The sequence below is a fragment of the Cupressus sempervirens genome, chromosome 6 (assembly GCF_028749045.1).
Source record: "Cupressus sempervirens isolate cs-2001-9-10 chromosome 6, ASM2874904v1, whole genome shotgun sequence".
Lineage (NCBI taxonomy): Eukaryota > Viridiplantae > Streptophyta > Pinopsida > Cupressales > Cupressaceae > Cupressus > Cupressus sempervirens.
The window spans coordinates 557,176,573-557,202,689 of record NC_143123.1 but is presented as its reverse complement, the minus strand read 5'-3'; the positions used below and the strand labels follow the sequence as shown (position 1 = coordinate 557,202,689).

At 37.8% G+C, this 26,117-nt stretch overlaps 2 protein-coding genes across 4 annotated transcripts in view; both read right to left on the bottom strand.

Moving 5' to 3' along the window:
- Positions 1-26,117, bottom strand: part of LOC149553473 (B-block binding subunit of TFIIIC) — a 190,189-nt gene that overhangs the window by 5,755 nt on the left and 158,317 nt on the right. The window contains exon 14 of one of the 3 annotated variants that reach the window (XM_089788922.1): positions 21,575-21,704. The exons of the other annotated variants lie outside the window; for them this stretch is intronic. Within the exon in view, the coding sequence (XP_089645048.1) occupies positions 21,696-21,704 (9 nt within the window). The 3' untranslated portion in view covers positions 21,575-21,695. Of the gene's footprint in view, positions 1-21,574; positions 21,705-26,117 lie in introns of those variants that run through there. 3 annotated transcript variants of the gene reach the window in all.
- On the bottom strand, positions 18,144-21,666 carry LOC149553474 (uncharacterized). Its single transcript, XM_089788923.1, has 8 exons — positions 21,531-21,666; positions 20,680-21,309; positions 20,325-20,557; positions 20,064-20,216; positions 19,578-19,978; positions 19,068-19,473; positions 18,795-18,936; positions 18,144-18,693 (listed from the first exon to the last, which is right to left on the bottom strand). Exons 2-8 carry the CDS (start codon positions 21,276-21,278, stop codon positions 18,684-18,686), a joined length of 1,944 nt encoding a protein of 647 aa, XP_089645049.1. The 5' UTR covers positions 21,279-21,309; positions 21,531-21,666; the 3' UTR covers positions 18,144-18,683.

The window sequence follows — 26,117 nt, the reverse complement described above, 5'->3', positions numbered from 1 at the left end:
CCTAACCCTTTTCTGTCGTTGGTGTTTGTATTCTACTTGTGCTTGGGCTTCCATTTCTTCTCCTTGCCTCAGTTGTGGATTTTGCAGGGCTTTCTTTCTTTCTTTCCTATGTCTCTGTATTCTGATCTCCTCATGACTATATTGTGAGGGCTTCTTCTTGTGTCTCTAGGTTTCTATGGCCCTTCGTATCTGTTGTTTTCGCATGGACCTCCTCCTCAAGTGACTATTGTTTTTGCAGACCCGTAGCCATTTACTGGTGTTTCAGCTAGCTTTCAAGAATGTCTAATATGGGTGATTCATGTTCATCACAAGGTCAACAACCTCTAACCTATCAACGGCTCTGTGATAAGATTTCCAAGTTGGAGATGGACAACCAACAACGAAAAGAGAAAATTATCTCTTTAACGGATACTACCTCAGAACTCAAAACTACCACATGTTCCAACTCATCTCAGATCCAATGTTTCTCCAATACTTTCACCTCTAAGACTACAGGTTTACAAACCCATATTCAGTCCATTATTAAGCAACTTGATGGGCTAGATATCACCAAAGAACAACAATCAGTTATCGCAGTGAAGCATTCTTCTATGATTTCTGAAACCCAACAAAAAGTGAAATCGTGGACCTCTCTGCAATAACACAGTTGCTGCGACGCCTTTAGCTAGTTTCGATAAGATGGTTCAAGGGAAGATTGAGGATGAGCGTATGAGGCGGGCTCGCAAGCTCAACCTATGGGTCTACGGTCTCCCTCCCACTTCCGACCCTCTCTCTGTTGGACGCTCTTTTCTTTGTGATCAGCTTGGTCTCTCTAACATCATACTAGATAAATGTTGGATTGGTCATGGTGACATCTTGTTCATCTAGTTTCTCACACACAAAAAAACTCTATGCTCTCAAAGCTAAGAAGTCTCTCTCCCTTCCAAGATTTTCCTACGTGAAGATCTCACAAAGGCTCAGATTGCAAAGCTGTAACATGCTTGTGGTATTGTGGCAAAGGCTAGACGGGCTGATAAATGGACAGTTATTAGGAATCTCAAAGCAGTTGTTCAAGATTCCCCACCCGCCCCCAGTGGTTGGGAAGCGAGACAGGCCCCCAAGACCAAATGACGGTCTGGCAAGTAGTCGGACAAGAGGGAGACCCCCACTTGCTCTCATCTTGTTAACTGATGGAATGGTAATGCTTCTTTATGGTCATTACCCGGTCTTTTACACGATGCAATGGGGTCTACTGATATACTTGTCATCACTGAGACCCATGAGAGTCCTCTGCGTCCTCTTCTTGGGTTTACAAGTTATCAATGGTTATCTGTTTCTAGGGAGGAGGTTCCTACTTCTGGTGGGGTTCGTGGGTCTGGTGGCATTGCATTAGGAGACATTATCATTCTCAATGACTTCAATGCGAGGACTAGAGACCTCCAGACTCCGCTATTTGACCGCTACTCAGATTCCATCTGCTCCACTGAGATTGATCCAACTACTTTGGGACTTCAGCATATTTCTGATGATGCTCTTGGACCGATTTCCTACTATGGTCGCCATATTCTGCAGTACTGTGAGTCCTCTGGACTTGTGATCTTGAACGGTCTTTCTCGCTTCTAGGATTTGAGCTCTTTACTTGTTGGCCTCATTGTGGGGGTGTTAGCATGGTTGACTATGCCCTCACCTCTCCCTCCTTCATCCACGGCTTCACCATCTTACACCTTCCTCTTGCAGACCATGGTCTCTTAGTATTAGTTTTCGTCTTTCTCCTCATTCTTTGCCTCGTCTTCAATTGCCTCATCACCTTCCTTCCACTGCTCGTCTTCCTGCTTGCTTCCGCTTCCTTGACAGTGACAGTGAGCTCTTTTCCTCCCATCTCTCGAGACTCTATAATCCTATGTGTTTTACTGATTCTTGTGAGGCCTCCTCCACGTTTGATTTTCTTGCGACGACCATTTGGAAGTCCGCCTTCCTTTCCATACCTCATCGTCCTTCACTCTAGCAAACGTCATAATACATGCCCTATGAACCAATAGTTCGATGTTGACCGCAAAGCTTTTCATCGCTCAGTGCATTACACCTTCAAGGCTCACTCCCCCGATTTTGCTCACCTTCGGTTGTCTTTACTTCATTTTCTTCATTGCAAGAAACAATCCTTTACCACTTCCCAGTGTAAATCCCTTTGCTCCACAATGATCCACAATCCCCATCTTTTTTGGCGCACCCTTTTCCTCCGCTGTGCCCCTTCGTCTTCCATCCTTGACTTTCACTCCCTAACCTCTCACACCACGACTCTGTATGACATTCGTGGGCAATCTTCCATTCATCCTATTCTTCCTCCTTTTTGTCACTTGTTCACCCCTCTTACATTTACAAGGCGATCAGATCCATGAGATGTAGTAGAGCGGCTGACAAGAAGGGGTTCCAGGCTAAACTCTTCAACTTTGGTGCCTTGGTTCTGGGCCCCTATCTCTCTATACTCTTTAATAGAGTGGTTTGTACTGGGTTTCTGATTTCTTGGTCCAGGAATCTGATTTACCCAATCCATAATACTGGTCCTATCTCTGATCCTAGGAATTATAGGACCATTATGATTGGGCACACATTTGCCAAACTGTATGCTACAGTCCTCGATGCTATGTTATCTAGAAAGCTTGACAAGAAGGGTTGCAGAGCTAGAGGGCAGGCTGGTTTTCGGGCTAACTACCAGACCATGGATCACATTTTCACTTTATGGGCTATTATTGAGGAGGCTAGACACAGATTGACAAAAGTTTACTACTACTTTGTTGATTTTCGCAAAGCTTTTGATTCTGTTCCTAGGATGCCTCTATTTCAGAGGCTTTGGGTGATTGGGATTTCGGAGATGTTGATAACTGCTATCATGAGATTATACGAAACTACGGTGGGTAGATTTAGGACTCCCGAGGGGTTTTTAGTTCTGATCCATAGCACCATTGGGGTTAAACAAGGCTGTCCTCTCTCCCTCACTTTGTTTGGTTTGTATATTGATGAGGTTGAGGACTTCCTATTGAAGTCCTCGCCCCCAGGTGACAGTTGCTATTTACACTAGGTTTTGATCTCTATTCTTCTTTTTGTAAATGATGTGGTTCTTCTTGCTTCTTCTCCAGAGAGTTTATAGAGGCTTTTGGATGGTTTGGCTTTCTTTTGTGACCAGAGACAACTTGCGGTTAACCTGGGTAAGACTCGGGTTATGATCTTTAATTCTTTAAAGGCTTCTCATCTTCACTTCTTTTTTCAGGGACAGGAGATTGAGATCACTTCTTATATGTATCTGGGAGTGAAGTTTTTTGGACCCTACTTCAGTATGAGACCGGCGATATAGTCCAGAGTTAGTAAGGGTATGGGTTCTCTTTCTATGCTTGAGAAACAATGTTTCAAACACTATTTCTAGGATACCTTGTCCAAGTTATCCCTCTTGGACTCCCTTGTTCGGCCAACTGTTCTTTATGGCTCAGTGGTTTGGGGGCCTTCTCTCCTTGGTTTTGATTGGGCTTCGATCGGACAGGTTCAGACATTGTTGTTACGGCACAACATTAGATATCATAGGTTCACTCCTCATAGTATCATTCTTGCTGAGTTCGATGCTCATCCCTTTAGTCTAGCGGCCATTTTTTATCTGATTTGGTTCCTTCATTGCTTGTGTGGTTTTGTGGATTGAGTTGGAGAACGTGATAAGTACTCTTACTTAGCGTATTGTTCTTCTGTTGCTATTGCGAGTTCTGATACTAGCTCTCAAGCTCGCTGATGGTATGCACAAGCATCTTCTTTGCTGAGCTTTATTGGGATTGATATTGACTATCTCCCTCCTTATCAGTTCTCGCAGAATGCCCTTGCTCATCTCCTTCACTCTCGACAATATTATAAGTATTTTATTAACATGAAACTATACTAAAATTTATCATGAAAATATATCAATTGTAAAACCCCATGTGAGGACTAATTCCTAACAATGATTTTCAACTCTTGGATCATTGGACTTAAAAAATATTTATAGACTCCAACTTTATGGTGAAGTGTTGATCTAGAAGATGTCACTCAAATTGATGGCAAGTAGACAAAAGAACTTAGTTGAAGTTCCATTTAACAAGGTTTTTGAGGCATAGAAGTTGATTCCCTAGGACTTTGGACTTTGAAAGTTTGAATTGTAAAATTAGTTACAGTTTGACGGGCATTGTTAGTTTGGTTTATTTTGTTAAATGTAATGACCCCAAATGATTGGAATCAGTTGAGGGATGGTTGTAAGGGTCCATATAAGCCTTGGAAGTTGTGGATGAACTAACATTTTGTGTGGAGAAGATTCTGCATTGAATAAAGATCTCTAATTTTATAACATTTTCTTTTGTTTCAATTTATATACTATTTTTTATTTGAAATCTATGTGCCTTGCTATTGATAGATGGATTGCGATTGTTCTAGTTGGAGTTTCATGTAGATTTAAATCAACTTGAGGTTTTTACAAATCCATTTCTTACCACTTTGCTGACTAATTAGTGACAGGGATAAGGAAAAGCCATTGTCTCTTTAGAGCATAGTTCTGGGACTTTACGAGTCAAGCAGGACTCACCGAGTCCAAACCAGAGCCTATTAAAACGAGGCAGATTGCCTCTAACCTCGAACTCGACAAAGTCTTGGCAAAGTCACCATGGACTCACCAAGTCCAAGGACTCTCCTAACTTGCAGAGTCCCGATCTCTGGACTCTCCCGACAGCAAGACTCATAAAGTGCAAAAAATAATAAAATAGAAGGGTTAAGTGAACTGTTTGTGCTTTGTATAACATCCATTTGATTTAAAAAGGTCATTCCATGCTTTGATAATGCTTTTGATAGAGAGAAAAGAGTTAGAGAAGTGTATTGGGGTTTTGAGATAGAAATTAGCAAACCGATTTGCTCTCCAATATCGATTGTTGATTGTTTATGCAACTTTGTAGCTTGCACTTAAGCATTGAGAGAAGTTAAAGGAAGCATTAGGAGGAGGCTTCTACAAAGTACAAACTTACTTACATTTCCATTGTTTGTGCAAAAATTGAACATTCACTACAACATTTGCCTTCGCCATAGACAGATCCACAACACCAATACATCATCGATTGTATTAGAGATTGTTGATCATGTCTTCAATGATGAAGACGTGGAGTGGGATGATCAAGTGGATTGGGAGGCAAAGGTAGTAGCGATAGTAGCCGAGGAGGCTAGAGCACGAGGAGACCAAGTGCAAGACCCTAAGGCTAGGAATGATGGATCTGAGTCTGATGATGAGGATTATGTGGGTGAGGATGAGGATGAGGATGAGGATGCCCCTAAGGTTCAGCCTCAGACATAGGGAGAGAGGATGGCTATAGAGTCTTGCATGAGTTATCTTAGGCATATTCGTAGGAGGACATAAGCTACTATGAGCCTTAGTCTTCTACACTAGCTATTATCTCAATATATTTTTTGTACTTTTGATTTTATAGATTTCGTTATCCATGAATATTGTAGACATTTGACAGTGACACTATTTTTAACTTTATAGTATGTTCAGTTTTTTCCTTTAGAATTTTGCTTTATACTCATATTATCTATGCGGAATTGTGTATGTGAGTTAAGTAGCTTCTATTTATCTCAATTATCGTGTATTTGATGTTAATTGTCTAAAAGATGCATGAAAAAAAAATTAAATCCTTAAAAACCTTTGAATTTCATGGGTTTTACGATTTTCCGAGTCCTTGCCAAGACCGAGTCAGAGCCCCATTTTGACTTTCCGAGTCAATGGCGAGTCTGAGTCCTGTAACACTGCTTTAGAGTCCAATGAGAAGTTAATTCGTTTATCTTTATGTTTCACTGTAACTTGAGGAATGGGTCACATGAAATTTATTTTATTGGTCTACTAAGTGCTCAAATACAGGGATGAAAGACTGATAGGTAATCACCCAAAAAAAATTGCTCATTGCTTGGAAGAAGACATGAAATTCCAGGCATAGGTATTGCAGTAAAAGTAGCTCAATAAAGGGGACTTTTTATGGTTGAATGTTTTTGGACATGTCCATTAGATGGTAAAATGACAACTTGTTGAATTTAGAGGTGAGTTTTAACAAGATTTTTAAAAGCCCTAGATTTGGGCTTAATTAGCCATTAGGGAGGGTTTGTAGGTTGAGGCCTTTAAGAGTTGTGGCTGACCAAAGTAATGCCAAAATCCTTCATTTGGCATCAAAACAAGATACTGTAGGAAAATCAGGGTGTTGATTCAAAGTTTAGAGAGAACTTTCTTTGTAGAAGTGGCCTTATTAAGCCTAAAACAGTGCTAGTTTGCCCATTTCCATACAAGTGGTTCAAAGGAAGGGCACTTGAGTTTTGGTTATGTTAAAGTATTCCCAAATGGGTATCTGAATCAATCATTAAACCGTTTGATGTTTTGGAGACTTTGGTTGAAAAGTGCAAAAATCAGTAACAAGAAACCTAATTGGTGTATAGGCCTAACTAAGAGCTTGTTGGGGCGTTGGGTAGAGAATCTGCATTTGAGGTTTCAAAACTAGTTTAATACTGTCACTTTTTTATTTGAACAAGACATTCTAAGGTTTTGGAACAAATGGGGAAAGAAAAGAACAATTTTTAGGCCTTTTGAGGCTAAAAGAGTGCATTGGGAACACTTTGTAAACTTAGCGTTCAGTCAAGAGTGGAGGATTCAATTTGGAGTTTGAGTCTGAAATAGTGTTCGGCTCCTCATCAAAAAGGAGGGAGATGGAGAGAGACGGAGAGTGAAGGATGAATGGTGAGAGACATGTCCAAGTAGAGATGGAGAGAGAGAGAGAACTAGTTATAGAAAAATAGAGATGGAGAGGGTGAGAGAAATAAGGAGATAGAGGGACATATACATATATTAGAAGAGAAAGAGAGCAATAGAGATAGATACAAAGAGAATGACATATATATAAAGAGATGGAGGGGGGATAGGGAGGGAATGAGCTACTAAGAGATGTGGCAAAACAGGGGGGGAAGGGGATTTGTGGAGATAATGATCTCTCTATATATATATATAGAAAGAGGTGGAGATAGAAGGAGTAAGAATGAGAGACAAAGAAGGTAATGAAGATATCTAATAGAGAGAAAAATTTAGAGAGAGATAGTAAGGGGGGAATAGAGAAATAGAGATAGAGATAGGGAGGGAGAAATAGGAAGTCTATGTGCATACAAGTTAGAGAGAATAGAGATAAAAGGTGGGAGCAATGAGAAAAGCGGGAAAAAGAGATATAGGAGTAAAAATAGGCAGAGATGGGAATAGAAAGGAGAGATAGATTAGGTATAACTGAGGGAGAGACAAAGAGATGCAATAAGAAAGAACCGGAGAGAGATACATAAATATAGAAAGCGGTAGAAGATGAGAGGGGGGTAGATGGAGAGATAGCAAGATAAAGACGTGGGAAGTGATATGTAAAGAGAGGTAGAGAGGGACAGGGGGAGAGTAGGAGAGATTAAGGGAGATTAGTTCATCAAGAGATTGAGATTGAGCTGGAGATATGTGTAAGAAGAAATAGTTTAGTTGTTAACCTTAATTGGGCGAGTTTATCATCCTTTTCCAAAGCACCATATCCTCCCCCAAGGGTCTTGCTAGAAGAGAGCTTCTTTCCCCTTCCCAATTTCCATGTTAGTTTATCCTGGATGGAGGACCTACAATCCATCATGAAGTTCCAAATTCTTGATCTTCTAGGCAGTGATTTCTCCTTGAACATGTTGATCGGATTAGTATTGCTTAGATATTTCTTTATTAGGATCTTTGCCAACTTGAGATATGGAATCCTATATATTCTCCATTGTAGTTTAGCTCCTAAATCTTTACCTTAGATTTTGATGTCCATGATTCCTATACCTTCCTCATCTTTAGGTCTACATACCTTGTCCCAAGGTAACAAATTTTTTTTCTTTTCCTCAATTCCCTGTCGAAAGAAATTCTAAGAGGATTATTGATTGCATTCCTTTTCATTTCGGGGAGATCAATACAAGATAATTGATAAATAGGTTGTGCTAAAAGGACAGATTGAACCATCGTTTCTCTACCTATTGATGAGCGCCATTTTCCTTTCCATGAATCCATTTTTCTTTTGATCCTTCCTATTATTTGATCCCATGGTTTTGACGACCGAATCCCTTTGTTTAAAGGGAGACCTAGGGATTTACAAGGTAAACTTCCTCTTTTCAAATTCATAATTTGGAAAATACGTTGTTCCAGGTTAAGATGGGTATTAAAGAAGAAGATATCTGAATTCTCGGGGTTAATCTTTTGACTTGATACACTAGTATATTGACTTAATATTGTTTTATATGCTTTTGTCTCCTCTATGGTACTTTGTTCATAAATCAACAAATTGTTGGTGGGTTGTCGGATCCAAGTCACTCGTGATCCTTATTCTTTTAATAGTCTTCTCATACCTAGCATTGTTTATTGACCTTCCTAACGCTTCTGCCATTAAGATGAAAAGAAAATGAGATATCAGATCCCCCTATCTAAGACCCCTGCTATAACGTACGAATTTTCATAACCAAATTTTAATCTCAAATAAATCTATTTCCACAAGTAAATGTCTTCATTTCACATGACAATGATTTCTACCAACTGATTATAACTAAAAGAAACTCTTTTCAATCTATCTTACATATTCAACTGATTTCACGAGAAACAAAAAGAGATATCTATGTATTGCTAACAATTTAACTATTTCTAATTGTTCAACTGAAAATAAAGTAACAACTAATTATATCAACTGAAAAGCTTATTCAACATATAAGTAAATGTTTTCTCCATCTTAAAATGAAATTATCTATCTATTTTTACAGAGGCAAAATAAAATAAAAGGAACATACAGTAATAAAAAAGAATCTCTTTAAATCGTTGTCCAAGCCTCGACATTGGTGAGAGAAGAAGCATTGACATAGGCTTAACCTCCCAACCGCAGACCATTATTTATCCCCACACATTCTAAATTAATAGAACAGCCCTCCCTACCTCGGGATTGGGCTTGGGATGTTCATAAGCCCAACTATCTGAGTAATCAGGTGGGTTGAAGTCCCAACAATTGTTCTCCAAAATAACTGAAGCGTCTGGACAATCAACAAAGATCACATGTTCGACACATCTACCCAATTTCTACCCTAGCCAAGGATTTCACGTTGGGTCTACAAACCCGATCTCCACCACTCGACTTGACAACATATTACATAACTAGAACATGCATGAGCTATTATAGCTTTTAGCACATTACTTATTTGATCTGATTCCATTCTTATTTGTGCAGACTCTTTACACCTCCTCACCATTTCAGGCTACCATGCCAATGATTCCTAGGTGTTCGTGAGTTTATATCCGCTGCTTTTGCTTTACACCTCTTCACCAATTTTGGCAATATTGCCGGTGAATTCCTCGGTGTTCAGATTACGTGATTTCAAGTCCATCTCTATGTGATATAAAAGGATGTATTATATTCTTAGCTGAGATATTTATTGACACATGATTGATATGCTTTCATGATTAAGTATCATCAATGGTAATCATGTTCCATATTCTAAAATCTATATGTTCTTCCCTTGAATTCAATCTGAAATTAAGTAGACATCAACATTATGGATTTTATGCAACATGGGCTCAAGGATACAGCTGATGCAATATATGGAAATGAATAAAAGAAAACAAGTTTCTTTAAAGTTTTTAGTTTTTGGATACTACATGAAACCCGACAAGTTTAACATTACAAAGAAATACAAAAGAAACATACGCTGGTTCAACAAAAATCTTACTTGACACTTTGATTACTTGAGTCAGACTATTTGCACTAGCGACACTCTTCTGTGAGAGGCCAAAGACAGTGCAGGGCTTCTACACTTCGGCATATGTATCATTCAGTGACAGATTTCTTCTCGTCCAAGAAAGACTCCTAGTGCTTTCCTTGTCTCTGTTCTTTGTTGCTATTTCTTAGTTGTATTTATTTTTGTTCGGACACCTTTGTGTGCTCCTGCTGTTGTTAGCCTCACTATTGTAATCCTATCAGTCCCATAGACCTCTTTTTGGTCTTTTCTTGGACATTAATATCATTATCTTATCTTATCTATCGGATCATGAGCAACATTATGGATTTTATGCAACATGGGCTCAAGGATACAGCTGATGCGATACATGGAAATGAATAAAAGAAAAGAAGTTTCTTTAATGGTTTTAGTTTCCAGATACTACATTAAACCCGACAAGTTTAACATTACAAAGAAATACAAAAGGAACATACGTTGGTTCAACAACAATCTTACTTGACACTTCGATTACTTGAGTCAGACTATTTGCACCAGCAACACTCTTTTGTGACAGGCCAGAGACAGTGCGGGGTTTCTACACTTCGGCATATGTATCATTCAATGATAGATTTCTTCTCGCCCAAGAAAGACTCCTAGTGCTTTCCCTGTCTCTGTTCTTTGTTTCTATTTCTTAGTTGTATTTATTTTTGTTCGGACACCTTTGTGTGCTCCTGCTGTTGTTAGCCTCACTGTTGTAATCCTATCAGTCCCATAGACCTCTTTTTGGTCTTTTCTTGGAGATTAATATCATTATCTTATCTATCGGATCATGAGCATTCACAATTTCCTTGATGAGCAATTCCTTCTAAGTAGTTCTTCCTCATCACAAATTCATTCATTAGTTCAGTAACTACAAACTTGCATAAATGCTCAAAAATGATAATAATCTCTTCCTCTACTCTAGCTTGGCTATCAAGTTCCTCATTTGAAGGGCTTCATGGGCATAATGTTTCCTCTTGGATATCTGTCATTATCCAAGTGACCCCCTTCTCCATAATCTTTTTCCTCTCCTTTGACTTGTTTCATTTTTTAAGCCTCTTTCTTCCTTATTTAGTATTATTGCTGTCTTTCTGAGGATTGTCCCTTTTTGAGTCCTTGCACCCTCTCTCTATTGTTTCTACCCTTGCATTTTCACTAAGAACTTGCTCAGAACTTTCCTCAACCTTAGTCTTGTCTACAACTATTTCTAACTCCGACTGGTCTAAAAGTGGGTATTCATGATGAATCCTTAAGCCTCCTCTTCTTGATTTGGAGAGATAACAATTCCCACTATTACCGAGGGGGGTAAGGGCATAGCTCTTATTTCCCTCTCTTCCAAATCATTTCCTATAGGGATTTCCACAATGTCAAAGCCTCTCGTTTTCCTATTAAGGTTAATATGTGTGTGTAGTGGAGGATATGAATATGAAGGGCTTTGATTCAAGATCACAGAAGATGATGCAAGGTTTTCTATAAAAGATCCTTTTGTGAATCTCGGTTCTATCATGAGTGACCTTCCCTTGATCATATCTTTAAAGGCTTAGGTTTATAGATGTTGGCATCCATACTCACAATGATAATTGGACCAGAGAACCTCAATTTTGTTTCTGCAAAACCTACATATTTCCCTAACTTGTTACCTATCAATTTAAGAGTCTCTTTTGTTAGAAGTTCAATAGGTAGATTAGGAAGACTAACTAGCATGATCTGTTTTGAAGGAGCCTGGGTTGTTTAGGTTAAACAAAAGTTGCCAATCAAGGACTCTAAAAGATTTACCTTTCAAAACTAGGGCATTTTAAAATAAAATTCTTTTTTCAAACTAGAGTTGCAGCAATTAACATAAAGATCATTTTCCAAGATAGTTACTTCTAATTTCTTACCATAAGATTCTTTCAGCCATCTCACAATAGATTCTACCTCTATTCCTATTCTCGTCCATCTAGCATAGAGTCCATACTTTTGGCATTGCTGTTGGGTATATTCCACTTCATAATCTTGAAGATATAGAGTGAGGATTTCCTCCTTGTCAGACGTCATTCGTCTAGGGACGACCTCTTCCTATTGGTTTTTTGGGGTTTCCTTGCTGGCCCGTTCAGCTATGGGATCTGATATGAGTTTAGATAAGGGCGATCTCAAAACCGGTTCTCTCAGAGAAATGAAAGGATTAGAATCCAAATGATGTATGGGCAGAGTCAATCATGGTCTTCTTGTAGAGGGTGATTTAGACCTATGTGAGTACTTAGGATAAGGGTGGGAAGGAATTTGATTTTTTGGGGGATTAAACACAACTTTTTGTCGTCTGCATCATCGAGATTTTACAGTAATCCAACCCTCCTCATTAGATTCATTCTTTGTTGGTTCAGATAGATTCTAGGGAACCATGTCTAGAATCAATTTACAATAAAAGGGGACGGCATATTTTGTGCCCCAAAAGATAAAACATTGTTTGTCATATTTTGCCCTGGCAACTGGTTCACATAGATAAAATAAAAGGTTGAATTCGTAGGATTCCTTTTGCTTATTATTATCAACAATCCAATATTTTATTTTGAGACTAATCTTATTATTATTCAAAAACATACAAATCAAAAAAACATTCCTTATGTTTTGATTAAATTTGGATGAACTTATGATTGGATTTACGTATGTTTGCTAGTAACTTGCCTTGAATGATTTTCTAAAGATTTTGAATCTAGGGGCTGTAGAAATTCACTAATCTCAAACTGATTTTTACCCTAGGTATATTTGATCACCTATTTGTTAATTGATAACTCTAAATTCCCAAATTATATTACTTGCAAGTGATAACTTAAAATAATTATTAACTAGATCTAGAAGTAGATATTTGTTTTCAAGAAAGTATTTATACTGAGAAAAAGAGTTGAGTTTTATATCACCTGATCTGCCAGCATTCGAAGAAATTAATTGATGCTTAATGCAAGAGAAAAATAGCTACTAAATGGAAAAGAAAATCACTGTTGAGGTAAGCTCTTTGTTTACTAGTATTGTTGGGTTCAATGACTTCTTAAACCGTACTATGCCTGCATGGATGGAATAGAGATAGATGTGCAGATTTTGTTACCCAACTTGGCCAGAAGTCTTAGCGCAATTTACTAAAAAAGCCCTAAGATGTAGCTCCGAATTGAAGCGCTCAGGTTTTCTATAAAACTAGTTACGATTCTCTACTCCAGATGATGAAGATGTCTTCAATCAACTCAAAAATGTTTTAGATAATCATGCTCCAATTTTGGGCAAAGCCCTAATTAAATGATGGTAACCAGCCTCAAAATCAGTGCTCCAAGGATGGTGAACAGGTCTAGCCCAAATCAAGAAAATGAAATCAAACTCTGGGCTCCACAAAATCACCCAATTTGTCCTCTTGGTCAGGTTGTTTCCCTTCTAAAATATGGTGCTCCAAATCTAAGCTGAAATCCAAGGCAAATAATAACCCAACTCGCCAAATGAAGAAGCCCTAACATCCAATCTTCAAATTTAATGTAGAATTTATGCTCTTTTCAACAATTGATCAATAATAAAGCGCAAATAGATTCCAGTACTTTTGCCCACCGAAAAGAAGCTAAAGTGTTGCCAACTCTGACCTCTTATTCACTAACCATGGTTGTTAACTCTGCACTTTGCTGGTTATGTAAGCATACTTCGTACACTTTTTTGTGGGATCTAAGTTCTTCCATACTAATTGCAATACTTGGCTTTCAAAAACCTTCGACTTTATTTTCGGTGATCTTGAGGTGAAACCCCACAATAATTATTATGAATCATTGACACATTGTTTTCAATTCGTAATTCAAAATCATGATATGGCAGTGAATTTTACAATTAGTCAGAGAGTTTCATAACACTCAATTTCATTCAACTTTGCTTTGTTAGCCCAAAAAATTCTGTACTAATTCGTTGCTCTGTCAAAATATTTGTATTTTGCAGTTACAATAAATTTGTAATTTGTTGTTTTAATTCTGCTATGCTGATAATATAATTTGTTATTTAATATGCTGCAAGAACTTATATATGAAAGCCAAAAACAAACTCTTGGAATGCCAAAAGATAGAACTATTGAAACAACGCTTGAATTTCACCAAAAAAAAAAAATTTCAATTTCACCAAAAAAAAAATTTCCTCCTTGAAATTCTAAGACTGGGAAATTTGAATACTACTTCTTGATATAATATTATTTGACATAATTAAATTATTTTAGGAGAATTTTTCTAGTCAATTTGTAATGACTCCGAGTTATCCAATATCTTTGCTAAAATGTTCAATATGTCTTGGATAAATTTTAACAAATAGTTGACAAGTAAAGTTTGTCTAATTCTTTGAGTTATTGTGTTACAAAACACCATACAAATTACAAGTACTATGCATAGGAATTCTGTCAACCACTTGTTCGGCAATAGTAATCTGATTTATTTACTTGCAATATGAAGGTGTAATCTCAAACACTTAGCACCTGAAATTAAATCCACCAAATAACTAAGATGCCAAATTAGGGATGGTAATGGGTAATGGGTATATAGGTACAAATTGCTGGTAGCATAGTTTTTTTTGTAAGTATTGGGCATGATTTTGGTGTGTTTGTGGATTTTTTTTTGCGTTTGCTCGTGACCGTTCCCGTGATGGTGCCTGTGCTAGTCTCTGTGGTCATGTTCTTTTTGTTTAACCTATATGTGGTCGTCTTCCTTGTTCGTTGCATGTTTCGTTTTGCCCCTTCCTTTGTTTTGCTCCTTTGGCATTTTTCCACGGTGTTTCGTGGTCTCTACTTTCTTCTGTTGCCATGGTTTGCGGTCTTTGGGTTTCGTTGTCCTAGTTGTTTCCTCTCCTCTATGGATATTATTTCTGCGACAGCTCATGTTGGTTTTCTTGGTGGCATTTTTTCCCTATGTAGTTTCTTGTCATTGTGGGTGTCAAATAACTAAGATCCCAAATTAGGACTGGGAATGGTTATGGGTACAAATTGCTGGTACAATAGTTTTTTTTTTAAAATTATTGGGCACAATTTTGGTGCATTCATGGATTTGTTTCTGCATTTGCAATGGTGCTTGCGTTGGTCTCTGTCGTCGTGTCCTTTCTATTAAACCTACCTGTGGTCTTCTTCCTTGTTCGTTACATGTTTCATTTTGACCATGGTTTCTAGGTTGTGTTATCGTGGTTGTTTCCTCTCTGGTATGGATGTCATTTTTGTTCAGAAATTTAGCCTCATAGTGAATTGAAGCAAATTCCATATGTAATATATGTGTGTGTGTGTGTGTGTTGATGGATTTATGTTGATATCTGTAAATATCACATTGAGATGATATATATCTCCATATGCCTTAGAGCATATTGTGTTCCATAACAAATCCTCCCTAGCTAAGAGGGAGAATTAAGATTATAGCTATAGTCAGATTGATTTAATCTTAAGATGCAATGTTGATATATATATCATATATATAATATTATAAATATATATTATATTTAAATACATACATATATATTGTTGACAATATGGTCAGTTAGATGTTTAAAGTGTTGTCATTTATGGCAATATGTATTTAGCATTTCATTTATGCATTTAGAGTTAGAAAATTGTCTAAGTGTTGGACAGTTTGCAACAGCACAAAGACAGATGTGATGTGTACTGACGACACACTCCAAGTTAGCTCATGCGCAGTTGAGAATAGCTATATGACAATGTCATGATGATGTATGCTAGTACGCAAACTTGTATGGACTATACGGCGAAAGTTACAATTAAAATACCAGTTTGGGTGTTGAACAGAGCAGGACAAAGCATGACAGAGTTTCCAGTTGTACGACTTAAGGAATTGTTTTGTTAACAAATAATTACTTAGTCATGGTTAGCCAACATCCTAAATTATAATTGGGCAAGCTTGTGAGAGCATGAAGGCCAACAAAGCATAGTTTTATAATCATCAAGGTATATATGAAAATCTTATCTTGTGTAGATAAGGGAGTGCTATGTAATGAGTATGAGATGTGCGAGCAATATATGTTGATGCGAACCATTGTGAAAATAGTATATGTGATGTGCGAACTTATATGATGCGAGATCTAAAGTGAATTTAGAGCAAGTGCAAGATATAATAGTAAGAAAGTATTGTATGTATATCTACTCTTGTGAAGGAACTTTATTATATAATTGCATGTTAGGGTAGTAGGCTCTTTTTGCATACATTGTATTTGTTCTATCAACTCCTAATAGGGTTGAGGCTTTTAACATGGCCTAGTAGTCTAACAAGGACTCGAGACACCATTTGTACTTCATAGACTCCTAACAAGGTCAATATCCTTAACAAGATTCTTTTGTTTAGTGGATCATCTTGTGGGTATCATCCCCATTGAGGTTCTCCCTTGGCCAAGGTCTCCCTAGTTAACAAATAATGGTGTTATGAGTTCTCTTTGTGAATGGTTATATTTATTGTTCAACATTGTTGGTTTACTTTCATATGCAAGTTATAAAGTAATTAACAATATTTAGTTGTGGGCAAAAGTTTGTAAATTTCTGATTCACCACCACCCACCCCCTCCACCTCTCAGTATTATCTATTTCTAACAATTAGTATCAGAGCACATTTACTCTAAAGACGCTTAACAGCTTGAGTAAGATCCCTATGGATGTGGAATAGTTAGAAAGAAATCTTGAAGAAGCTCTTGAACAGATTGACCTTCTTACAGAAGAAAGAGATAACCTGAAAGATAGGTATGAAGATGCAAAAGTTTATATTGGCAAATTGAAAGACAAGATTGATGATCTGAAATCTAGTACGAAATCAAATGTGCAGACTAGTGACAATGATGGAGTAGGAAATCTCAAGAAAGAAAATGAGATCTTGAAGCATGAGTTGAAAATTGTTGAAATTGAGCATTAAGAAAAATGACAGTAAGAATGAACCTGATCTGAAATTTGAGAATACAAACCTTAGATCCCAGTTGAGTCAAGTAACATGTGAATTAGATTCTATCAAGATAGAACATGTTGAGTTAGAAAAATATAACATTATTGTGAAAGGAGAGTTGATACAAGCCAAACAACAGTTAGAGAAGCCTTACTCCAGCTCTAAGAAAATTGATGAGGAGATATTTTTTTCAAAGACCCTCTTATGACAAAACAAGTCTTGGATATCTTATTGGAGAAAAAGTCAGCCAAGAAAGTTGAAATTAGGAGAGAACCAAATCCAGTTGTAGAAACCCCTAAAGAAACTGATCAAAGTAAGATCGAGTCATCTAAAGAAGTTGAGATAGTTGATTTGTTTGAGAAATCTGATGACCCCAAGATAACAGAGCAAGTTGACTTGGAGAATAGGCTCGGACTCGAACTTAGCAACGGACTTGGCCATGACTTGGCAAGGACTCAAAAAATCAAAAAACCCATGAAATTCAAAGATTTTTAAGGATTTAAAGATTTTTTCATACGTCATTTAATCAATCAACATCAAATACACAATAATTGAGATAAATAGAAGCTACTTAACACTCATACACAAGTTTGCATAGATCGCACAAGTATAAAAGCGAATTTCTGAAGGAAAAAAACTAAATTACATAATATAAAGTTAAACATTGTGTCACTATCAAATGTCTGCAATATATGAAATCCATGGAATCAAAAGTTCAAAACATATATCAAAATATCAGCTAAAGTGTAGAAGACTAAGGCTCATAGTAACCTATGCTCTCCTATGTATACGCCTAAGATAAGTCATGGAAGACTCTAGAGCCATCCTCTCTCCCTATGTTTGAGGTTGAACCTCAAGGGCATCCTCATCCTCATCCACACCCACATAAGCTTTATCATCAAACTCAGATCCATCACTCCTAGCCTCAGGGTCTTGCACTCGATCTCCTTGCGTTGTAGCCTCCTCGACTGCCATCACTAGTGCCTCTGCCGCCCAATCCACCTTATCAACCCACTCCACGTCTTCATCACTAAAGATAGGATCAACAACTTTTGTGTTCCACTTTGCATTAGATCAACAATCTCTAATACAGTTGGTGCTATATCGGTGCCTTGGATCTGTCTATAGAGAAGGCAAAGGTTATAGCATAGTAACGTGAATCGGAATCGTATCGCAATCGGCACGGCCGAATCGAATCATGAATTGGGGTGAATCGCCGGTGAATCGGCGATGAATCGACAAATTTGAAAAAACCCTTTAAATGTAAATATTTTATCAATTTAAGACTTATTTCATGCACCCTTTATTGAATATAACTTAAAAACACTATAACATCATCAAATAGAATCTAACATACATAAACATGAAACATAAAATCCATCACATACGTAACTATGTTATCATTATGTACTAAAATGTAAATTGTATGCTAGCTGAAGTAAAAATCAAATGATCATAATGATTCAAATCATAGAATCAGTAAGATGAAATCATGAAGATCTATAAGACATCAAATCATAAATGTATGTATAAATCTAAGATGAAGATCCATGAAAGTTTGAAACACATGTCTATCAGTGATTCAGTATCACTATCAATATCTATATAGTGTAAACAAAATATAAAAACAAGGTTCCAGCTCAAGCCTCATCATCCTCATCATCATCCTCTAGCTCTGTTGCAGCCTCAACCTCAACCTCTGAGTATCCAATTTGCCTATGAGAAAGGCGTGTAAGGTAGGTCCTAGAGGACCGCCGAGCCATGTCCCCTGCATGGGCAATGGGCTCATGAATAACGTCGCTAGGGCTTGCGTCTGTGCGTGCGCGTGTGCGTCTACCAATGCCTGAACGTGCTCTAGCTGCCTCCTCTGCCCTAGCCACAGCCTCAGCCTCTACATCCACCTGGTCAACCCACGCGCGATCTTCCTCAGTGAAGACCAAGTCCACGGTCTCTGTGATCCACTCTGATTCTGGATCAATCTCCTCTAGAATGATCGGAGAGGAGTCAGCGCCCAAAATCTGTCTAATCCTAAGACGAAGGTTGTAATGAACAAACACAAGATCATTCAATCTCTGCACTGTCTACCTGTTTCTCCTCTTCGAGTGGATGTGCTCGAACATGAACCAACTGCGCTCACATCCAGAAGCGCTGCTCGGCTGACTTAGAATGCGGATGGCAATTTTTTGAAGGTTTGGGGTTGTGGCCCCAAACATTTGCCACCATCTATCTGAAATAAGGAAAAAACAAAAACAATTAGTCTCATTTACAAATTACAACTCTAAAATTAATGCATTATATAATCAACTTTAAGTTTAGAATCTAGATTCATGAACATTGAATATATTATTTAATTTTTACCTGGTTGTAGTGTTGTCTGAGCATTTATGGCCATCCTGCCAGAGAAAAGTGGCCCCTCCTTATTGTTGAACTGGTCTAAGTCAACAATCGCAGCAGCGCTATTTTCATCGCTACTCAATCTCCGAATCACTGTGTATAAGCCAGTGAGAACCTCCGCATCCGCCTTGAACTCAGGACGGAAACGAAATGTCGGATTCAGATAGTAAGCTGCTGCGTGGATGGGTCGATGGAGCTGATTCTGCCATCTCCTATTGATGATGTCCCAAATAGGGCCATACCTCTCCTGCACTCCTGCATATTGGGCTCTGATGGCCGCCTTAGCCCTATCCATGCCCTCATAAATGTAGCCCATAGAGGGCTTCTCCCCATCAGCAATTCGTAGCAAAGCTACAAGGGGCTCAGTGACCTACATATAAAGTAAAACAAAAAATTTGAGTCAAAACTTAAATATAAAATAATATAACTTAAAGTAAAAGCAAAATACTAAATGTTAAATTGCAATAAATTTACCTTAAGGATTTCTCTAGCGGGTTTCCAAAAACCATCCTCATCAAATATGCAATCCGCCACATCTAACCCTACAGTGGTCGTAGCATAGGAAGAGCAAATCCACTCCTGCCCAACAAACATGCTCCTCAATCCATCCCTTGATGTCAACAAGGACTGCAAGGTGATGAAATTCGAGGCAAACCTCGTGATACCTGGGCGAGCTAACTCCTTGCCTTTTGTGTACTTCCTCATTGTGCTAAGGACAAATGCATGATTATAAATGAATTTGCATATATTTTTTGCCCTTTCCACACATGACTTGACAAACTCAAGTTTGCCAATTTCCTCCAACATGAGGTCAATGCAGTGTGCCGCACAAGGGGACCAAAATATGGTGGGGTGCCTCTCCATCAAAAGTTTACCTACAACAATTTTAAGTAAATTAGAAACTCAAATTTCAAAATTCAAATAAATTTATTTTCAAAACTTGCAAAGTTAAAAGTTTACCTGCTGCAACATAATTTGCTGCATTATCCGTCACCACCTGGATCACATTTTGTTCTCCCACCTCTGCTATAACTTCCTCAATAGCCTCACATAAATATGTGGCATTTTTCACATGTGCGGAAGCATCAATGGATTTTATGAACATGGTAAATCCTACAAGTAACAAAACAACAAATTATAATATTAAATGGATCATTAACGAATTAGCATTCAACAAATCAAAATTTAGAATGTATGTAGGAAAGTAGAATGATCAATCACCTCCACAGGATACAAGAAAATTGAGGAGTGTTCTATTCCTCCTATCGGTCCAACCATCAGTCGTGATGGTGCAACCCTTTGCAATCCATTCCTTTCGGTTCTCCTCGAGGTCAACCCGCATGTCCTCTACCATCTCATCCAGGAGGTATCCGCTCAACTCAGCCTCAGTTGGGGCTTTAAACCTCGGACCACAAATAGCAACCGCATCTATCATATTCTGCCAATAAGGAACCCTGTCACAAATAAAAGTTTAGATGTCAAAGACTCAAATTATAAAACAAGTAGATATAATTAAAGTTTTACTTTTACTTTTAATTTTAGCTTTAAAAAAAACAAAGAAAAAAGAATCAATTACCTGGCTGCAATAAATGGAATGTTGCAAAAGTACCAAAATTTGCATATCTCCTTTCTGGCAGCATCGTGAATCTCCTTGTTCAAACCCATGCCCTCAAGCGTGGGTTGGGAACCAGGAGTAGTGCGGGGCACAAAGTAACTATACATTATGTTTTTTCGCACTCTAGGCTGCAATAGGTTGGTGTGGGACTCCGTCTCAGTATGTGACCGACTAGCACGAGCAGAAGAACTAGGATAAAAAGGAGGCCTAGAAGAACCCTCTCCAACACAACCTACAGATGCGGAAGCTGATGCAGATGTGGATGCGGCTGCAGATGCGGGAACATGGGAGCCAATACCCCTTAACCCTTCAACTTGCATTTTCCTATTTGCTTTGTCTTCTTCAATTTTTTCTAATGCCATTAAGCAAGTGCGTTTTGCCTCAGGAGTTTGGTGAGTGCAAACTGTAACATCATGTCCAGGTATAGCAGCAATGTGGAATTTCAATCTATAGATACCCCCGGAAGTTATTTTTTCTTTACAAAGCATGCATTTTGTTTGATATTTGGTTCTTCCAGGAAACTCTTCATTATATTTCCAACATTCATCTTTTTTACCCATTGGAATTTGCGAAAAATGAGAGCAAAGGCTGCTGCAATAAAAAAAATTTATGTAAAATATCAAAGTTTGAAGCTAATAAAAATTAGAAAACAACAAACCCTAGCTTGCAACTTAGTAAAAATAAAGAGCATTCAAGATTTACACTAAAATTCTTGAAAACTATAGAAATTTAACAAAAAACGCATAATACACTAAAAATTTAACAAAAAATGCATAATACACTAACATGCAAGAAAAAAAAAAAGCACTTACCTCTTGCAAATGAGTTGAGGAGTGTTGATATTGGCTCCTTAATGCTCCCAAAGCAATTGATGGGCTCCCCAAATGGCCTGCTGATCTCTTTGGTGCTCCTCCTTCTTGCCGGTTGGAAACCTATGGCTTTTCTTTTCTCTTCTTCTCTCTCACTTTTCCTCTCTTCTACTCATGCTTCACAAATAGAAGGCCCTTTAGGGTTATAACAAAGAGAATAGGTCAAAAACAAAGTGAAAAAAATAAGTGATTTTTTTTTAAATTTCAACTTCCCTTTTTACATGCTGCGGGCGATTCATAGCCGATTTTTTAAGGCGATTTTGGCGATTTTTTCATGAATCACCTGAATCGGCGATTCATGTCCTAGAAATCGGCGATACCGATTCACGATTCAAAAAAAATCGCACAGAATGAATTGGGTCGCGGAATCGCCGATTCAGGCGATTTTTGGGCGATTCTCGTTACTATGGGTTATAGTGAACAAACTACAAAGACAAGATCATTCAATTTTTGCACAAACAATGGAAATGCAAGTAAGTTTGTAGAAGCCCCCTCCAAGGCTTCCTTTAGCTCCTCTCAATACTTAAGTGCAAGCTACAAAGTTGCAGAAACAATCAACAAGCAAAATGGGAGAGCCTAACAATTTGCTAATTTCTCTCTCAAAACCTTAATACTCTTCTCTAACTCTTTTCTCTATATCATGAGCATTAGAAAATGATGGAATGACCTTTTTAGGTAAAATAGATGTCATACAAAGCACAAACAATTCACTTAACCTTTTATTTTATTAATTTTTGCACTTTATGAGTCATGCTGCTAGAGAGAGGCTAGAGCTTAGGACTCTGCAAGTTAGGAGAGTCCTTAGATTCGATGAGTCCATGCTGACTCTGCCAAGTCCAAGTCCAAGGGTCATTTGTCTCGAAAATGTGGACTCTAGCTCGGACTCATAGTCCTACTCAGACTCGCAGAGTCCCGTAACTATGACCCTAAGCAAGTTGAATCACCCAAGGAAGTTAGACATGAATTTAGAGGTAAATGTTTCGTATGCAATGAAATTGGGCATATGAAGAGAGATTGCACAAGTCTTTTTAAACCTATTACTAATTTCTATTGTTATAATTGTCATGGTTATGGACATAAAGCAGTAGAATGTAAGAAACCTAAATTTGATGGTAATAATGGGAATAGTAGAATGTTTAGGAATACTAACCTTGCAGGTAATGAAAGAGGAAGATCCCAGAGTAGATCCAATGATGGTGAAAGACCTAATGGTGAAAAGAAATAGATTGTACATTACAAGTGTAACAATCCTAGACATATTGCAAGGACTTGCAGAGCACCTGATAGTCAGAAGGGAACCAATCAAAGGAGGAATGCACCTGTATGTTAGTTATGCAATAACTTTGGATAAACAACAAGATTTTGCGGAATGGACTAAAGGAACTTCAATAGGAATCCTAATCATAGAAGGAACAATAATAGAAATGACAAAAGAAATAGAAATGGCAGTGACAACAATTAGATGGAAGCAATCAAGGAACATGTTAATGAATTCAAAGAAGCATTTGTGAAAGCCTGTAATTCAGAGAGTTCTTATACAGTTTTGGAAGAATAGTATTTGATGTACCTGAAGGAAAATTTAGGTCAAAAATTGTTTGTGACTCATCCTATCTGAATTAAGCAGTTTTAGTAGAGACATGGCATCAATTGATCATAACTAATGTTAGAGAGCAAATTAGAAGTTGCGCAATTAACAGTAGCTAGAATACATAGACAGGAAGTTATGGTCGAGTGCGCAAGCTTAGATATGATGGTAGGAAGTTGTAAGATAGAAAACAAGTTTACTAGTGATAAATGACAGTATTTGAATTTGTGGTGGATGTGCATTCAATGCGGAGTCCGATTTGAAGTGATTTAAAGATTGTGAACAAGATTGCAAGTACCATTTGATCATGCGAAGAGTTTAAGGTGATTTGAGAGCGATGTCAAGTGCGAAGAAAGGCGTTTGAAATGCAAAGTTGCAGAAGCCCTAAACGTGACATTCTAAGATATTTTGCAAAGCTTAAATTAAGTTTTCAATGCATACAGTTAAAGAATCAATGGCTAGTCAAACGGTATATGATGTTAGTGAAAGACCAAGATATAAACTCAATAAACATCCATTTGTTTCTCTTGTGGATGGCCTGCTAGGCACATTTTTGCAAATCCTGTTAAATATGCTTCACATGGAGGATGTTAAAAGTTATATCCATAGTAAGATTGAAAGTATTGGAGATGAGGACATACACAAGGACTTAGGAGTCATGTGTAATAATGACCTAACCTTGAAATCCGAGTACGCACATCTAAATGAGTTAAATATAGTAAAGTATATGTTCTACATGGAGTTTGACAATCATGAGTGGACCAGAATCATTCTGAGCAGAGTTCATGATGAGATGTTTTGGATAGGTGATGCACCAGTCGCAATTGGCAATGACCTAATTCACAAGGTCACAAGTCTAAGCAACAAGGGATGCAACCCACTAAATGACAGAAATAAAAGGAAGTTAGTTGAGACAAACTTGTATACTAGATTTGATGGAAGAAATATGAAGTTGGACATGATTCAGGACAAAGGAGTCAAGGTGTTGAGTAAAATTTTACGATACAAGTTTAACCATGGTTCTAGGGTTAACTCAGCACCAGCTGGTTTCTTACATACAACCTATGTAATGACAGTTGAGAGAAGAAAAGTAAACTTATGCGAGATACTCAGAACTCATCTATTGGACAACATTGCAAAACTGAAGAAAACTATGAATGCACTCTTTAGATTTGAATCTTTGTTGACACACTTATTCTTCTACGCAACCAAGAAGTTCCCTAGAATGGCAAATTGGGAAAGTAATGAGTGCGCAATGAAGTTGGTGACACAGTGGTACAAAGCAAAGTTGGATAATGTCAAAGACAATGACATTGATAGGATGATGACGACTTTTCAATCGGAGATGAAGGAGAGGTACAAAATACCTCCTTCCATGGTGGAGAAGTACAGTAATGAATTATATTTCATGGTGGAAAATGACAAAACCTGTATGGAAGCAATAGAACCAAGGGTGAAATTCATTGAGCCCATGGGATATGAAATGAGTGCAGAACTCATAGAAGGGTATGCATAGATCATACTCCAGTTCAAAATGGACACCTAATGCCCTAGATGGGGTACATATGTCATGTCCCCTTTTAAAATAATTAAAAATAATAATCTTTGCTAAGGCAGGTAGGCAGGCCCAAAAAGGTGAAGTTTCGGAAAAAGGGGATAATCTTTGGAAGCTAATGGACTAATAAATGAAAATTATTATTAAAATATGTTTTATTAACCCCTCTTGGACATGAGTTAGGGTTATGCCCTCTTTTAACTGGTTTGGAGGCATTTTGGGCTCATTCTAGAACTTGATTTTTACTCATTTCTTGTTATTCTTCAGAGGCTGCCAAACCTGTGGAGAAGGAGACCCAAGAACGGGAGTTTGCAGGTTTCCAGGAAGGCTAAGGACGGGAGTTTGAAGCCATTCCATGTGCATGCTCATGCAGAGTTTGCCTTTGTGCTAAACAGTGCAGATTTGTGGTTTTTCAGGTGTGTTTTTTGTAAGAGTTTGTTGTTTCCGGTTGAGTATTTCATATCAGTTTGGGTTGCTGCTGTATTTCAGACTTTTAGATGTTAAAATAGAGCTGAATATATGTATTTGGTCATGATTATACTTCTGTGATAGATTATTAGTGTTTTTGTGGTGTTTTCGGGCTATTCTATGTTGTTTTCGGGAGCCCAATGAGCATTGTTTTTATCCTCTGTTTGGGAGCTGTTGTGTAAATGTTATACAGATCTGAAAATGTCATTTTGTAGGCTGTTATGCTGCTGAAATTTCTATAAAAATGTCCACTTTCAGATTTACCAATAATATGTGAAGCTGTGAAGTTTTTTGGCACTATTTCTGGCATACCCGATTTGGGATTTATTGAGAAATTGGTGGATCTTTGAAAGATAAGTTGTTTGATCTTAAAGATCTGATTAGAGGCTTGAAATGTCATATAAAATCAGAGAAAGGGACATTTCAACATATGAAGAAAAGGTAAGGGAAGTTCATTTAGAACTTCACAGTAAGGAAATCAAGAAAAATGTGGAAACAAAGATAGATTCCATCCTTAAGGAATCAAGCACGACTCGAGAAGAGTTTAATGAGGTCAAAGGTATAGGTATTGCGTTGGAAATGAAAGCCAATGGACAGTCTGACATGATAGCGGTAACGCCAATTGTTGTTGCAGCATCAATTGAAGGTGTAACTATTGCAAAACCTAGTGCGCAGGCACCCTATGCAACAGTTGCGCAAGAGCAACAGGTCAAAGTTCAGCAACCTAAGAAGCAATTAGAGGTTGAACCATCAGCTGTGTAGAGGAAGTCCGAAAGATTGGTGAAAGTAAAACAAGAACCTACACCATCCACCAAGAAAAGGGTCAAGCAGACTACAAGTGGACCTGGGAAAAGAGGAAAGACATTGCAAGTCAGTGATTTAGAGGAATTAGAGGATGAAACAGAGGAGAGGCCAGTTGAAT

What these genes read in the sequence shown, in the direction of transcription:
- LOC149553474 (XM_089788923.1), bottom strand. Translation starts at nt 21,278, where the DNA reads ATGGGTAAAAAAGATGAATGTTGGAAATATAATGAAGAGTTTCCTGGA. An exon ending in AGCAAATTATGTTGCAGCAG is followed by an intron (nt 19,979 to 20,063) that starts GTAAACTTTTAA and finishes AAATTGTTGTAG; the next exon opens with GTAAACTTTTGATGGAGAGG. An exon ending in TCAGACAACACTACAACCAG is followed by an intron (nt 18,937 to 19,067) that starts GTAAAAATTAAA and finishes TCCTTATTTCAG; the next exon opens with ATAGATGGTGGCAAATGTTT.